Source organism: Tenrec ecaudatus, chromosome X (genome assembly GCF_050624435.1).
Source record: "Tenrec ecaudatus isolate mTenEca1 chromosome X, mTenEca1.hap1, whole genome shotgun sequence".
NCBI lineage: Eukaryota > Metazoa > Chordata > Mammalia > Afrosoricida > Tenrecidae > Tenrec > Tenrec ecaudatus.
The window spans coordinates 24,100,001-24,115,890 of record NC_134548.1 but is presented as its reverse complement, the minus strand read 5'-3'; the positions used below and the strand labels follow the sequence as shown (position 1 = coordinate 24,115,890).

General features: G+C 44.0%; 1 protein-coding gene and 1 pseudogene across 1 annotated transcript; both read left to right on the top strand.

The window, feature by feature from the left end:
• The first annotated feature begins 217 nt into the window (after positions 1 to 217).
• LOC142433217 (melanoma-associated antigen B2-like) lies at positions 218 to 1,261 on the top strand. The gene has a single exon (XM_075538311.1). It carries the CDS (start codon positions 218 to 220, stop codon positions 1,259 to 1,261), a length of 1,044 nt encoding a protein of 347 aa, XP_075394426.1.
• Positions 1,262 to 14,015: 12,754 nt separating this feature from the next.
• The window catches only part of LOC142433216 (melanoma-associated antigen B4-like), a 37,888-nt pseudogene continuing 36,013 nt past the window's right edge, over positions 14,016 to 15,890 (top strand).

Sequence of the window (15,890 nt, the reverse complement as noted above, 5' to 3'; positions counted from 1 at the left end):
TGCATCTCAGATAACCTTGTCAGGTACTTGAACAGGTTACCAGAGCACTGTGGGTTCCCAGAGCAGGGCTCTCAAAGGATTCTACATTGGCAAGAGGGTGGTTTTGAAAGTCGGGGAGGCATCTCCTTGCTGAGCGGCTCACTCACACCTTCTAACATCCCCTTCTTTAGCAGAGCCACGTTAACTGTCCTGTTCTGCTGCCATTGAAGGAGTCATCATGCCTCGTGGTCAGAAGAGCAAACTCCGCTCTCGTGAGAAACGCCGGCAGGCCCAGGATCGAGGTGACGCCGTGGGCATGGAGTTGACCCAGAAGCCTGCCACAGAGGAGGGAAAACCCACCTCCTCGCCTGCTTCTGGGGATTCTCATCAGGCTTCCTCCTCTGCTCCAAAGGCGTGTGAAGCAGCTGCCTCCACCTCCAAGGCTGCTGCAGATGCTTCATGTGCTACAGTTGCTAAAGCTGCCCTGAGTCAACATCTGGGCAGGCGAAATGCACCTCAGTCCACACCTTCTGCTGAGAAGTCCCAGAGGGATCCCCTGACCAGAAGGGTGAGCCTCTTGTTGCAGTTCCTGCTGTTAAAGTATAAAATGAAAGAGCCTATTACCAAGGCAGACCTGATGAAGATCATCACTAAAAGGTACAAGGAGCAATTCTCTGAGGTGCTGAAGAGAGCCTCTGAGCACATGGAGCTGGTCTTTGGCCTTGAGCTGAAGGAAGTCGACTCCAAAAGTCAAACCTATGCTCTGGTCAGTCAGTTGGAGATCACCAAGGAGGGGATTCTGAATGGCGATTGTGGCTTTCCCAAGACTGGGCTCATCGTGCCTCTCCTGGGTATGATTTACCTCAAGGATAACAGGGTCACCTGGGAGGAGATGTGGGAATTCCTGAATGAGTTAGGGATCTACGATGGCCCACAGCACTTCATCTTTGGGGACACTAGAAAGCTTCTCATTGATGATTTGGTGCAGGAAAAGTACCTGGAGTACCGGCAGGTACCTAAGTCTGATCCTCCATGCTATGAATTCCTGTGGGGCTCCAGAGCCCACACTAAGGCTTGCAAGAAGAAAGTGATGGAGTATTTGGAGAAGATCAAGTTTGTCAACATCATGGCCTTCCAAGACCTGTATGAAGAAACCTGGGGAGAAGAGCAAGAACGAGCAGAAGCTGCATCCTCTGGGATGGGTGACGACAATCCGATTGCCAAGGCAAATGCGAAGAGCCATGTCAAGGGGAGGTCCAGCAGATCCCGCCACTCCACTTGATGACTGAGGCAGATGACTCAGTTTGTTGTTGGAAATGTTTGTTAATCTTCTCAGTTTTAGGAGTCGGAAGGAGCACAAGCATGCCTTCCTGTGTATCTCTCTTCGATGGATAACTTGTCCATTTAGTTCTGTTTGCACCACTATGCAGTTGTTCTTTGTATTGCAGGCACAGTGAGACTCAGACATTCAATGATAACCCATACATTGCTGTTTTTCTGATGTCAGAATTCTGTAAACCAAATGGAAAATCACCAAATTTTCCTGACTCTCTTTCTCTCTCTCACTCCCCCTCTCACCATTTTTTCTCTCAATTTGTTCCTGCGTGGGATCCAGAACTGTACAATATGACATCAAAATATAGGTCTCTTAGAAATGTTAAAGAAGTTCACAATAAATAGTTAGAAACAAAAGATACGGGCAAATTATACCATGTAGTCAATCCTTGGTTACTGTAGTTCCTTTGGTGTAAGTAAAGTTTACATACATTCAGATTTGCCGTCATTTTTTATGAATTTATTAGAAAATAAATGGTGATAACTTGGACGTCTTGTTCCCAGACTCTTCTTTTACCCCAGTAGTAACTGAGCCTCTGGTCGATGGAGGTGCTCATGTGAATATGAGGAAAATTTAGGCAAAGATGTAGAAGCTCATAGATTTTGTAGTTTGAGTGTAACTATGAAGTAAAGAAATGTTTGAGATACTCTATCAGACCTGCCACATGAACTCTTGCCAATTCTGACACCATGGGACAGACCTTGAGCTGTTTACTTGAAGGTGAGCAGTTCAATCCACCAGCTGCTCTGAGGGATGAAGGGGAAGTATTCTGTAATCATAAAGATCGATTGCCTTGGCAATCCTAAGTCGCAGTTCTGACTTTGTCTTCTAGGGTTGGTATTTTCCACAGGATGAGGGACTAGAGAAAAAGAAGCAGGGACTTCAGGATTCCCTCTAGTGTAAGCGTCCTGAGACAGAGCCATTTCTACCCTGGGGCACTGATACCTCTGAACTGGAAGGAATGTTCCTTGTGCTAAGTGGGTTAGGTAAGCGGAGGCAGGGAGTTGTGGTGAAGTGGTGGGTGGAGATCATGGGAGTGTACAGGAAGGTGAAAAGTGATATAGGTTCTGTGGGTTTGTTCTAGTGCACTGGAAGTAAACTATTGACTGAGAGTTTTATTAATATCATATCCAGGATATTTCTGAAAAATAGGTGAATGCTCCCAGGAGGTCAGATATCAAGGCGGTAGCATTTTCCTTCTCCGGCAAAATTATAGCCCACAGTGCTCAAAGGAGAGTAGCAGTAGGTTATTTCTTCCAAAAGCCTCTGGATAGTTAGTGCCCAGTGTCCTTTTATTTCACAGGCTAGGGTTTAACGGATACTCCTTTCATGAACTCCTTAAATTAAAAAAGGAGGAGAGGCTCAAAAAGTATCAGATTTAGTTGCTTTTTTTCTAGTGGGTGTTTTATAATGGATACTACATGCAAAGTTGTCTAAGTGGGCATAGTGAAGAGAAGACCTAGATGTCTGACCATCCACCTTCTGGACCTCCTGCTTGGTCCTCTCTCCTCACTCTTTGAAGGGGAACCACACTGTATTTTGTCGACAAGGGGCACAAGTTCTGCAGGAGGTAAAAGTTTCACAAGGGTCTAAAATTTGACACATGAGTGCATACAAGGACATCCCATGTAGGAGGCCACTGGGGACAGACATTTCAGAATACATGGGGTCAAGTACAGACACGCTGCTGTGTGCTCTTGGTCACGAAGTACTCCATGCAGCGCTGCCAAGATGAGAACACAGTCACTGAAAGGTCAGGGCTTCCTGAACATTTAACTGGGTTTTAAGGGTGGATTTGACTCACTATAGCAAGCTAGGGTGTGACAGCAATTCTGAAGAAGGATTAAAGGGACACGGCAGTGCTTTATATAGCATCTCACAGACTCAATCGTCAGGTCATCTGTGGGAGTGTCCAGACGTGGGTATACTCCGGATACATTCTCAACTTCTTCCTCGGTGGTAACATGCAGGTGAGAGAATTGTTCTGAGGTTGGGGCACATGGGCCAGTGGATTTAAAGCTCATAGACTCAGCTGAGAATCCAGCATGGAACTCTGAATGAATTATATGTGGACCACTGGTGGTGTCAGCTGATGGAGACACAGGTAAGGGACTTGGTCTGAGGGGTGGTATGTTAGACTGGGTTGACTAGAAACAAACCCAGGGACACTCATAAATATTTAAGGTAGGATTATACACAAGGTCAATTGATTATTGATACAACATCACAGCCCAGTCCAGATCAAGTTCATATGTCTGATATTAGCTCATATATGTCTGATACCAATCTATAAAGTCCTCTTCAGACACATGAAACACATGCAATGACTCCAATTGCAAGAAGATCACAGGCCAGTGGGCAGGAAGTCTTGTGGCTACAGTGGTGGTCTAAGCATCTCAACAATGGCAGGGGTCCCCACGAGGTTTCTCCAGCTCTGAGCCTCTGGCTCCCATCAGCATGTCTACATTTGGCTTTTCAACTGCAATGTCTCCCAGGGATTCAGTGTGTAGATCGCCTCATCTGAGCTTTTTATCTCCTTAGCACCTCCAAATGAGGTCATTGAGATTCCACGTGATTTATAGGATAAACTCCACCCCTTCACTCTTAATACTTTCAAATTGACAAGAGATTATGTAACTAGCACAGGTAGGGGTGACGTGAGCAAAAAGATCAGTCCTGGGAGTGGCCAGGATTCAGCACAACTTGTGAGTTAGGGCTGAGGGAAACTTACTGCATCATAATTGCTGAGATCGTACAGGACCCCGCCCTATTGGCATCCCTGGGATACCAGCCATTGCCACACTGTGTTCTACTCACTGCCTCTTATGTTGTCTTATGCTGTTGAAAGGCTTGCTGAAAGAGCTGTTTTCATCAGGAAACTGTTTCCTGCTTTTGTATGGGGGCCAAGAGGAAGGTTTTGCGTTCTAGACAGACCACCAACCTGATGAGAGTGGGAACATCCTAGAATTCCTGCCCTACTCTCAGCAAACCTTGGAGAGCACAGAGAGGTGGGGTCAAATTAGTCAGCCATCACTGCTCCTTGGAATCCCAGAGAGGTGCATTGGGACCAGGGAGGGCATATCTTAGTTTACCCCACAGTCCAAGAAATGACTGAGGAGAACAAAAAGGCCTCTAGGTTTTTTCCTCCTTTCAGGTCTTGAAAGTCTAGGCCTGGGCAAAGGGGATTTGTTGCTTCAACATCAGTTCTTGAAATCAGATCCCAAGAAAGTGAGACCTATGCCCTGAGAATCCAACCATCAGGCAACCTAGGGTGGGCCCTGAACTTCTTCAAGGGGGAGAGGGAAGCATTCTCAATAGCAGCTGAAGGGCCTGTGAGTGATTCCCAGACATGTATCATTACTTGGTAATTTGGGTCACCATGGTAAAATGAAGTTCTCCATGTACGCCTTTGGGGGTCTCAGGGGTGCTTGCTTTGATTATAAGGCTCACTTTCAGATCAGTTGAAGTAAAGGGGATAAGAGGTCTGTTGTTCCAGTTGACGGACAACTCTTACCATGACGTGGCCCAACCCCCTGAAGAATGGAGACTTCCCCTGTATGAGACCCTAGTTTCAGCCCTAGTAAACCTCAGGCAGAGCTGGCAGGCAGTAACCTATGGCATACTCTACCTTCCTTCTCAGAATTTTCAATGACAGGCTCCCTGGAGCAAGGAAGGTGTGGTGATCCTAGGAAAGTGTCCTCGTGGAAGACCACAGAGGTGGCTTCAGTAAAGCCAAGGAGACATCTTGGTGCTGAGGGGTGTACATCTTCTTGGCGTCCCATTGTACCTGAGCCCACATCACCTGGGCTACTGCTTAGAGTATTGAATGTTGCACTTGACCAGAGGAAGCATGCCTGAATATCATATATATAAACCCAAGAAATATTAGAAACACCAGTAAGGTCAAGGGGAGGCCCATGATCATGGATGGAGGTGCTCATGATCAGGCAGCAGTGTGACACGGGTCCTGTTCTTCTCTTCCTTTCCTCTTTGTGAGGGGAACACCCAGAGGTCTGCTGCTGATAAGGTCCATCATACGCCCCAAGAGCCCCAGGAACTCTTTTTCACCATCAAAACTTCTGTAGGCAGAGTGGTTGACAAAGGGGCCAAGGGACCATCTAAGGACAGTTTACATTCCCCCAAAATGAGTTGTACTTATACTTTGACACTCTGCACTTTAGGGTAGATATACTAGAGCACTTCTTGCTATAAAAATTTTAAATGAAACAACACATTACCAAGGTAGACATGATGAATATTGTCAGCCCCACCTGTTTCACCAGATTCTGAAGAAGGCATTTGAGAGGTGGAGTATGCAGTTGGAGTGAGGAAATCTTCTGTCATCTTAGATGATTACATTCATGTCAGCAAAATGGACCTCCCCAACAATGGAAGGGTCCATCCTGGCAGGGCCTTGCCCAAGACAGGGCTATTAATGACTGTGCTGGGGGTGATCTTAACGAAGGGCTACGATGACACTGTACAGGAGATCTGGGAATCCCTCAGAATGGTGCGTATGTTTCTGGGGATGAAGCATTATATCTATGGAGAGCCTAAGAGGTACATTCCCAAACACCTAGTGAAGCTGAGGTCCTTGGAGCACCATCAGGTACTTAATAGGGTTCCACTCTGCTATGAATTCCTGTGGGGGCCCAGAGCTCTTGCTAATACTTCCAGGTCCAAAATACTCGAATTTTTAGCCAAAGCCAACAAGGTGTCTCCCACTCTCCTCTCATCTTTCTATGAGCAGGATGAGCAAGAGGAAAGGAGACCCCAACCCCACCTGACAGCCATGACAAATGCTGCTCTCCTGGCGAATGCATTTAACTGGCTCAGGTGTGGCAACTCTCCTTGCCCCATGTGAACACTGACGTTTCCCTCTACTCAGGTTAGATCATCTGATCTGAAATTAGAGAGTATTTTGAAAACCTCAAGGAACCCCTCTGTTAGATTGTTGTGATCATGAAATGCCAGGGGCGGAAAACAAAGCAAGAACAATTCTTGACTTGTACACGTGCTTTATTTACTTGCTAGACCATTTATTTTTATTCAAATGGCACAAAGCACACTTGGGAAAATTTATGTAAATTCTTTCTGGATTTCTGTATCATATCTTTCAAAATACTTTTTAAAGTTATTTTCAACACATTTTTATGATCTGACTGTTTAAATGAATTGAGAAGAGTTGTACAATCACCAACATTGTTTTGGGAAATTTCCTTCTCTACATATGATGTGAGCTCTCAGGCCCACCCCACCCCCACCCCCACCCCCGTCCTCTCTTGCCATGTCCCTAAGTGGTTATGAATCCAGGTATGGTGTGTGCAGGATTATCTATCCCAGATTTTGTATACAGACATGGAAAAAGGAGCAAAATCTGGAAGCAAACACACAAAATAACACAAAGCAGCAGCCACAACAATGAGTAGAAAAGACATAGGGAAATCTCATTTAAATAAAGCTGAAAATATGGAAACCTGAACCAACTTTAAAATGAGTCCAAAAGGATACCAAGTTTAAGGACATTTTAACCTGACATCTGCTGTCATCAATGTTACCATGCTCTGTGTTTGATCTCAAGGTATTCACATCCCTGGACTGTGTTCTCAGGGGATGAACCTGAGGCTTAATTTACATCGTTACTCCAAGCATGGAGTTTTGGCTTTCAGGTCATTCATAGCTTTGGCAGTCCATGTGTTGACCATTTACACTCTGTATTCATTCCCTCCTTTGTATGTGTTGTTATAATTACAATTCTTGGAGCACACAGGCTGGTGACTTTGCATGTGGGCTGTTGACACATCATTTAAATGACAGGTAGATTGGGGCTTAAATTAAGTGGGAACCCAAAGCCCATTTATATACCCATGGTTTTCTATGTCTCTGGTTCACTTTAGAGACACCATCTTTTTATGATAAAGAACATGGTAGTCATGCCCATGTTACACAGTATCATTAATTTAACCAGTGTTATACAATTTACATCACTGTTGAAAAGAGGAATTATACTAGTATAGGCTAGCTTCAGACTACAGTACAGGAATTGTTGACTTGGACAGATTAATTTCTTATGTGACTAAACAGTATTTACATCAATAATGAGCATTGGTAATAGGACAAACTTTCAATAACTCTCATTCACAAAAGCAGAACCATATCTACCAGACTAATATACGTCAGAAGAAACCAAGGAAGACATAAATGTAGTAAATATATGGAGACCTGGGCCACTTTTAGGAGGGGGAGGGGCAACGTCAAAGCAAGAGCTATGAAGCACTCTCCTATAACCACAAATTCCATGATCTAGCAGTCATCTGCTTCTTCTCACACAAAAGGGTTTCAGCTTTAAGTCCAAGGGACACTTGTTGGTTCCTACAATGTTCTACAGGTGAGTTAAACATGAAGCCCAGTTTTCTAACCGGAGTCTCCACATCGAATCCACTGGGAGTGGTCTATAAAAGAGACTGTGCCCTTTTATAAGCCATATTCTAGACTCCCGGTAGTCTGTGGTACACACTTTTGGTCAAAAGGGGCTGCATGGAATCTAAATAAAAATGTTCAAAAAGTAAATGGGGTTATTCTTCCCTTGGGTTCCATATAGAACTGTGACATGTTTTTTATTGTTTTTTTATTGTCTATTTGTTTGTTACCTGAAGACAAGTTTCTCTCCCCAGTTTGCCCAATTACTTAATTGTAATTTCCTTCTTGGCAACATAGATGCCTCCCTCATGTTACCTGGAATGAATGTCCAATATGATTTGCTTATCAGTTATGGATAAGTAGTGTTTTACTTTTCATATGTCCTTTTTTTTTAATTTTGAGTTGCCTGGGAACAATGTGGTGTGGCAGCCACTGAATGGTCATCTCCCTTTCCAACCTTCTTGAGGAATTCACCCCACCTGAAATGATGTCTCCTCTGTTGAAGTGGCCTCTAATGTGTCCATATAAAGGGGGTGATACAAAGTTCCTTGACACCAGGCAGGCTCTCTATCTCACTCTTTGGCCAACCAGATTCAAAGGTGACCTGATGTGCGAGCAGAAGCCTGCCTTTTCTTGGTGTTTATCCTTTTAGAAGTGGGCTCATGCAATCCTTATACGTTTTTGATTGACCAACTTCATTCAGCCAAAGGGTGTCCACTTCATGAAGTTTTGCCTAGCTTCAGACCTCTTTGTCAGGAATGCATATTATTATTTTGTGTGTGTGGACCAGGGCTTAGCTATTCATTTTCCTCCTTGTGGGAATGTGTACTGTTTGCAGACTCTTGCTATTGTGAATTGTGCTGCAATGAGCTCGGGAGAGTATTCTCCTGTTCATGTCCTGTCTCTTATTTCTTTGGGTTATAAGCCCATTATAGTGATTTCTTGGTCGCATGACATTTTTTTTCTTAGTTGTTTTGGGTAGTACCATTTTTCTTTCCGTCAAATTTGTCCATATTGGCAAGCCCAGAAGTAGTGCAGAAAAGTTCCCATCTGTAGCATTTGCTTTTCTCTATTTGTCCTTGATTGCTTTCCATCTTCCATTTTGTAACAATATGAGATATATGATTTTATACCTTGATGAATTTCACTTACTGTAGAACAGGGTTTCTCAACCTTCCTAATGCTGTGATCATTTCATACAATTCTTCATGTGGTGGTGACCTCCCAGCCATAAAATTATTTTCGTTGCTGCTTCTTAACTGTAATTTTGGTACTGTTATGAATCTGGTGACCACTGTGAAAGGGTCATTCGACCCACAAAGGTGTTGAGATACCAAGGTTGAGAACCTCTGGACTACATACTCACAGGTGCATGTATTCCCTAATGTTAGTTGAAAGGTTCTGTGCTAGTACTCAGGAGGCTAAGACAAATGCTTGGTCCATTTAAAAAAATTTAATACTTTTATTGGGGGCTCTTACATCTCTTATCACAATCCAAACATTCATCCATTGTGTCAACCACATTTGTACAAATGCTGCCATCATCATTTTCAAAGCATTTTCTTTCTTCTTAAGCCGTTAATATCAGTATCTCCTTTTTCCCTCGCCTTCCCCCAAACACCCTCTCTCATGAGCCCTTGATAAATTATGAATTATTTTCATATCTTACATCATCCTTTGTGCCCATTACCCACTTTTCTATTGTCCATCCCCTGGGAGGGGGATATATGTTTATCCTTGTTATTTTTCCCCCTTTCTCCAATCATCTCCCCCTTATCCTCCTGGTATCTGTATTTTCACTGTTCACACTTAGGGGTTTATCTATCCTATATTCCCTGTGTTGTAGGATCTCATCAGTAGCAGAATGTATGTTCAGGTAATCTGATTTTCAAGGTAGAATTGAGGTCATGATAGTTTGAGGAAACATTTAGTACCTAGAGGAAAGTTGTGTGTTTCATCGGTGCTATTATGTACCCTGACTGGCTCATCTCTTCCTTGTGATCCTTATGTGAAGGGATGTCCAATTGTCTTCAGAAGGGCTTTGGGTATCCACTCCATGCCTCCCCAAATGCCCATTGGGTATGACGTTTTTTCTGGGTCTAAGTTGCCTGATACTTGATCCCATCGACACCTCATGACCAAACAGGCTGGTGTGCTTCTTCCATGTGGGCATTGTTGCTTCCCTGTTGAATGGCCACTTGCTTATCTTCAAGCCTTCAAAACCCCAGATGCTATATTATTGATAGCCGGGGACCATCAGCTTTCTTTACATTTGCTTATGCACCCATTTTGATCTCCAGCTATTGTGTCGGGAAGGTGAGCATCACAGAATGCCAGATTATTTGAACAAAGTGTTCTTGTGTTGAAGGAGTACTCCCCAGTGTCCATCTTCAACCTTAATTCTTAACAAAAAGATATAATTACATATATATATTCCCCTCTCATTATATATAAATATATTTACATATGTACATGCTAGTATTTAGAACTCTATAAATTTCCTTTGCCTGTTGATGCTTTTCTGTTTTATTTTCCTTCCCTCTTGTCCCACCATCATGCTCATTCAGGTTTAGTAATTCCACGCTGCTATATTGACCTTAATAAAGCCCCCCTAGGCATCCTATGCCCTTCTAATAATTGATTTTATCTCACTTGTCGTTCTCCTGTCCCTGGGTTTGTCACCCCCACTCCTTTCTCCCACCTTCCCTTCTCACATAATCCACCCAGAATCCTTGGTCCCATTATTTTCATCTCTGAATTTTTTATCCCTTATATCTTATCTAGATTGACATGCAGATATTAATAAGCTCAAATACCAGGCAAAGACAAACAAATCAACCAATGCAATCAAAACAAACAAAACAATAATGACAAAAACAAAATAACAAGAAAAAGAAAACCATTGACAAAAATGGAAAAGCCTACAAATACTTCAAGATCTATTTGTTGGCTTATATGAGTGTTTTCGGTTGAGTCTGATGGCTTGTCCCACTGCCTCCAAAGCCTATATTTTATATTCCTCGGGGACTTCATCAGTTTGCTCCCATTGTTGCTCTGTTGCATGCCCTTAGTGTTTCACCCCAGTGTGATGGGTTCAAATTGGGCACAATTCCCACACGGTGTCTCCATAGTCGTCGCCCATGATGCAATGGTTCAAGGAGGAATGTCGTGTCTCATGGTGGGGCTGGCCCTATTGACCTCTCTGTTCATTGTGTGCTCTGACATAGAATATCATCCTCATGGCTTGGTGGCCCAGGATGTGTTCCCCTCACTCTCCATCCCTCTTTGTTTCTCCCTTGTGCTCTGCTTAGATATGTCCTTCTCCCCAAGTTGTAGCTTCCTCCCACCCATGTATTTAATTACTCTTTCTTTCCTCTTTCTATATAGTTGGCTGCCATATGTATCCCTGGATTAGTTGGGACCCTGCCATAGTAACTGGCCCTCTGCCCAGGAATGTGTGTACATAGTAGCTTATCTTGTATTCCCCATTTTTAAAGCTTACCTCCGTGGACTCCTGTTATATTTGTCCTTTTGTGCTTGGCGTACTTCACTTCTTATGATTTCCTATAGATCTTCCCATGTGGTAATGTGCTTTATGTGTAATTCATTGCTGCTTTTTACGATGTGGAGTACTCCACTGTATGTAGATACCACCGTTTTTTAGTCCATTCATCCATTGAGGGAAATTTGGGTTGTTTCCAACTCCTGCAATTGTGACCTGTGCTGTGATGAACATTGGAGCACAGATGTCTCACCATGGTTACTATCTTGCTTTTTCTGAGTCTGTGCCCATTAGGGGGATTGCCAGGTCGTATGGTAGCTCACTTTAGAAAATTGTTTTAGATATTGGTTCCCTGGTACATGCCAGTATGTTGTTTTAGACATCACCAAATCGATTTCATAGTGGCTGTACATACCTACAGGTCCACCAGCAATGGAAGAGAGTTCCTATCCCACCCACAGCCCCTCCAAACGTGTTGTTTTCTGATACTTTGAATTGAGGCCCAGTCCGTTTAAGAGGCCAGAAGGTACAGTCATATAAGGAGATGGTGGCCTATCCATTGTAGCCTAAGGGAAAAGTAAACCTAATAGCTGTGAAGAGGCTGTTCTAGAGGAGAGAACTCCAACGTACATTTCCCAAGGCAATACCATTTGGAGCCCTGAAGGTGCAAGTCCTTTGGTGGCATATAATTATAATGTCAGCTGTGAGATGGACTAGCTGTATCTGTGAACATGGTTGAATAGATGTCATGTGACCTACTTGTGGGATTTAGACTTGAGAGACAAGACTCTGCTTTGGAAAGGTGTTTTAATATGTTAATCTGAGATTGACCAGAAATAAATTGCCATTTGAGGCACGGATGAAAAGTGATCTGTGTTCTTGTCTCTGTGCATAAACTTGGTGTTTTGCACATAATATTTGGAGGGAGTTTCTTAGAAGTAAAGGTACTCTTCTGAGGTGTGATGTTCCAAATCCTCTATCCAGAGACTCATGATATTGGGCTCAGAGAGGAGAGTCACAGCCTCCTCAATTAAAAACAATAATTTTAATTCAGGTATCTTAAATAAAAATAGCCATCTCTGGGAGAAGCAACTTTTCTTGTGGGTAAATTGAATCTAAACAGAGACTGTTAGCATAAAAGGGCCCCTGGAAAGCTGGTAGTACACATTTTGACAAAATTCTTTTACTCTGGATTCTAGCTGGTGAAGAGAAAGGGTAGATCAAGGTGGGTGTGTTGTTAGATGGTTTTCCTCTCTGACAGCCCTCCTTCTGTCCTGGGAGCTAATTTCTTTGCTGCTGTGTCCCAGCTCACATCCCTGTGTAACCAAAGTCAACCAGGTGCTATAATGAAGATATTTCTGTCAGATTATATGGCAAGGATAACCTTTGGCTATAGGCTGTATTTTGTCTTAGAGCTCCACATATTCAAAGACAAGCTCACATATACATATGTATCACTGGTATTGGAGTGGTTACACGTCAGGTGGAGTGGTGGTAGTGTGATTACACAATAACAGGTTTCCAGTTTGAAACGACAAACCATTCCTTGGGAGAAAGACCAGGCTTTCTATTCCTATATACAGACTCAGTGGTGAACACTCAAAGGAGTTCTACCCTATCCTATATGGTTCATATGAGCGACAGCAACTTGATTTATATATATATATATATATATATATATATATATATATATATATATATATATATGGATTTCAAAAAGTTCATGGGAAAGGGGAATTAAAAGATTAAGTGTGGTTATGTTTAAGTGGTGAGGTATTTAATGTTAACAAGACAGGATCCTCAGTGCTTAGTTGTGTATAACGTTTCTACCGTGAAATCCTTATGCGCCCTTTTAAACATGGATAATGAATGCCAATAGCATTAAACAAAAGGAAAGCAAAATGGGATTACTGTCAAGGATTTGTAGCCTCGTTGTGTATCTTCTGGAGAGCAGGGTGATGTTTCCTGTGTCAAGATAACCATGGGAATGAAGGCCATCATGTCAAGACCCAGTATGTTCCCTCATCTGGCCAAGTGCTTTACATCCTGCACATTGGAGTATATTCTCAGAGTGTTATTAAGATACGGCTTCTACTTGAGAGTAGAAGGACCTACAATACTTTATCTTCTCTCCTTGTCTAGCAGAGCCAGCTTGCTCACATGTTACCCTCTCCAATGCTTGCCTACAGCCCTTGATGAGAGTGATCATGGTTCGCAGTCATGGGAGCAAACATTGCCCGGCTCAGGACCCAGGTGATGCCAAGAATGTGCAGGGTGACCAGGCCACAGTAGCAGGGGAGGAAAACCCCTCTGCTCCCGTGCCTTCTCCTTCTGAGGATTCTCCCCTGGGCTCCCCTGATGATCGTGTCCCAAGGGTACAGCAGGAATCTCTGCCCTGTACTGTGGCTGCTGCAGAAGTTTACTGTCCAAACGAACGCTGCTGACCATTCCCAGACCCAGACCTAAGGTGAGGGAGATGCAAGCACTCCTGTGGCTGGCCCAAGCTCTGCTCTGGGTTCATAGACAGACCCCATTGGCCAGAGGTTCAACATTCTGCTTCAGTTGCTTCTGCGCAAGCATAAATTGAAAGAGCCCATTTCCAAGGCAGACATGATGAAGATCATCAACAAAAAGTACCAGCAGCATTACCCTGAGATGCTGAGGAAAGCCTCCTTGCACATGTGGATAGTCTTTGGCTTTGAGATGAAGGAAGTCAAATCCCGAAGACAAACCTAAGTTCTGCTCGGACGTTTGGAGATTACCAGGGAATTTCCCAAGATGGGGCTCCTGTTGCCTGTCCTGGGCCTAGTCTACAGGAATAGCTACCAGATCAAAGAAGAAACCATGTGGGGATTCCTGAATGCATTGGGAATCTTCGATGGGAAGTGCCATTTCATCTTTGGGCAGCCCAGGAAGCTCCTCACCATAGATCTGGTTCAGGAGAAGTACCAGGAGTACCGTAAGGTGCCCAACAGCGAGCCTCCTCACTATGAATTCTCTGGGGTCCCAGGGCCCATGTGGAAGCTAATAAGAAAAAAGTGCTGGAGTTCTTGGAGAAGCTTGATGAGATCGACACCAAAGATTTTCGTGACCTCTATGAACGCACCTGGCGCAATGAAGAAAGCAGAGCGGCAGCCTCAGGATGGCACTGGTCTTAATGCCAGGGCCAGGGCCTGTTTCAGAGGCAAGTCCAGCAAGGCCATCAAGGCCAAGCAGACAAGCCAGCCTTCGGCACAGCCTACCACCCCCTCTGCAGCCAAGAATCACCCGCTCCTGCTACTCCACCTGCACCCCACTTGGCTTCCTCAGCCTTGCCACCAAATGAAGGCTGAGCAAATTGTTTCACTTTCAGGTCGAAAATGCTTATTACTCAACATACTGGGACAACATGGAGCACATGGCTACCTTCTCCTGCACCCATCACGAATCCTGTGCATTGAGATGAGTGTTTTCATTTATTTAATTTTTGTATGTTTTTTTCCAGTTGACTACTGTTGTTCTTTTTACCCAATGTTGGCTATACTCAGCTCATATCTACCTGAGAATGTTCCTAGCTGTTGCTTAGGTTTCGGGTTTTTTTTGTCCATCAATGTCTTTGGCCAGTGAATTGGATGATTCCTGGGGTGATTTAGATACAGTTAATGCAGCATGAGGTTTGAAGGAAGCTCAGGTGTCACAGAAGTCTACAATCAATAACTTTGACCACGTGGTTGACTGTGCAAAAGGTTGAGAGGGGCCGTGCCAGGGTCCCTGATTGTACTTTTCCCCAATAAATCACATAAGTGACTGTATTTGTTTAGTTTATGTAAGAATGTCCGAGGAAACAGGGGGCGGTGATGTACGCACATTGTTAACAACCGTTGCTTTGCTAAAATGGTACGTAGAGTGCATCCTTTGGAGTCTTCAGGCTGGAATTAAGACGGGGAACCAAATATGATGCATTCCCTTGTCAAACATTTGTTCTGTCTAATAGTGATGATGCATCTGGAAACCACAGAGCTACTCTTTATGACTGAGCTCAGATGAATAAAGGCAACTTTGAGGTTCCTGTACAGTAAAGGCTCTGGGCCATGACCCTTTTTGTCCATGAGATACTTGGATCACGGAGTAGCTGGCCATCATAGGTAAGGGTATTTGGCCTGGATGCATAGGAGTTTGTAAGTCGTGGGAATAAATGAGAGTCCACTGGCTGTGTACAGTCAGACATTCAGTCGTAATTTGTGTCCTAGTATCCAAGCATGGCCTGCAATGGAGCCTGCCTCTGAGCCCAGCCTCAGGTGTTGAATCAACTGGAGAATTATCCCTCCCTGGAGCAGGACCGACAGCTGTCTGTTGCTCTGGTTCCCAGTGCCCTTGAAATCATGTGCGGATTCCGTGTTCTATTCTGTTCATGAACGGGGCATTTCACAGGGATGTATTGATACTCGCTTATAGCGAGTGTGATGGGGAGAACCCAAGGCCATGGCCTGTTCCCAGGGGATTGTGGCTACAGAGATCACTCTACACACAGATCATTATATTTGGAATATGTGGATTGATATTGAGCCAACTTCAAATGAAGACTAGAATTTCTGCCCTGGTGATCACGAAGGGAACCTTGGATGGCATGAATGAAAGGGGGCATATGAACCTTGTCAGCAATGTTTGGATCCG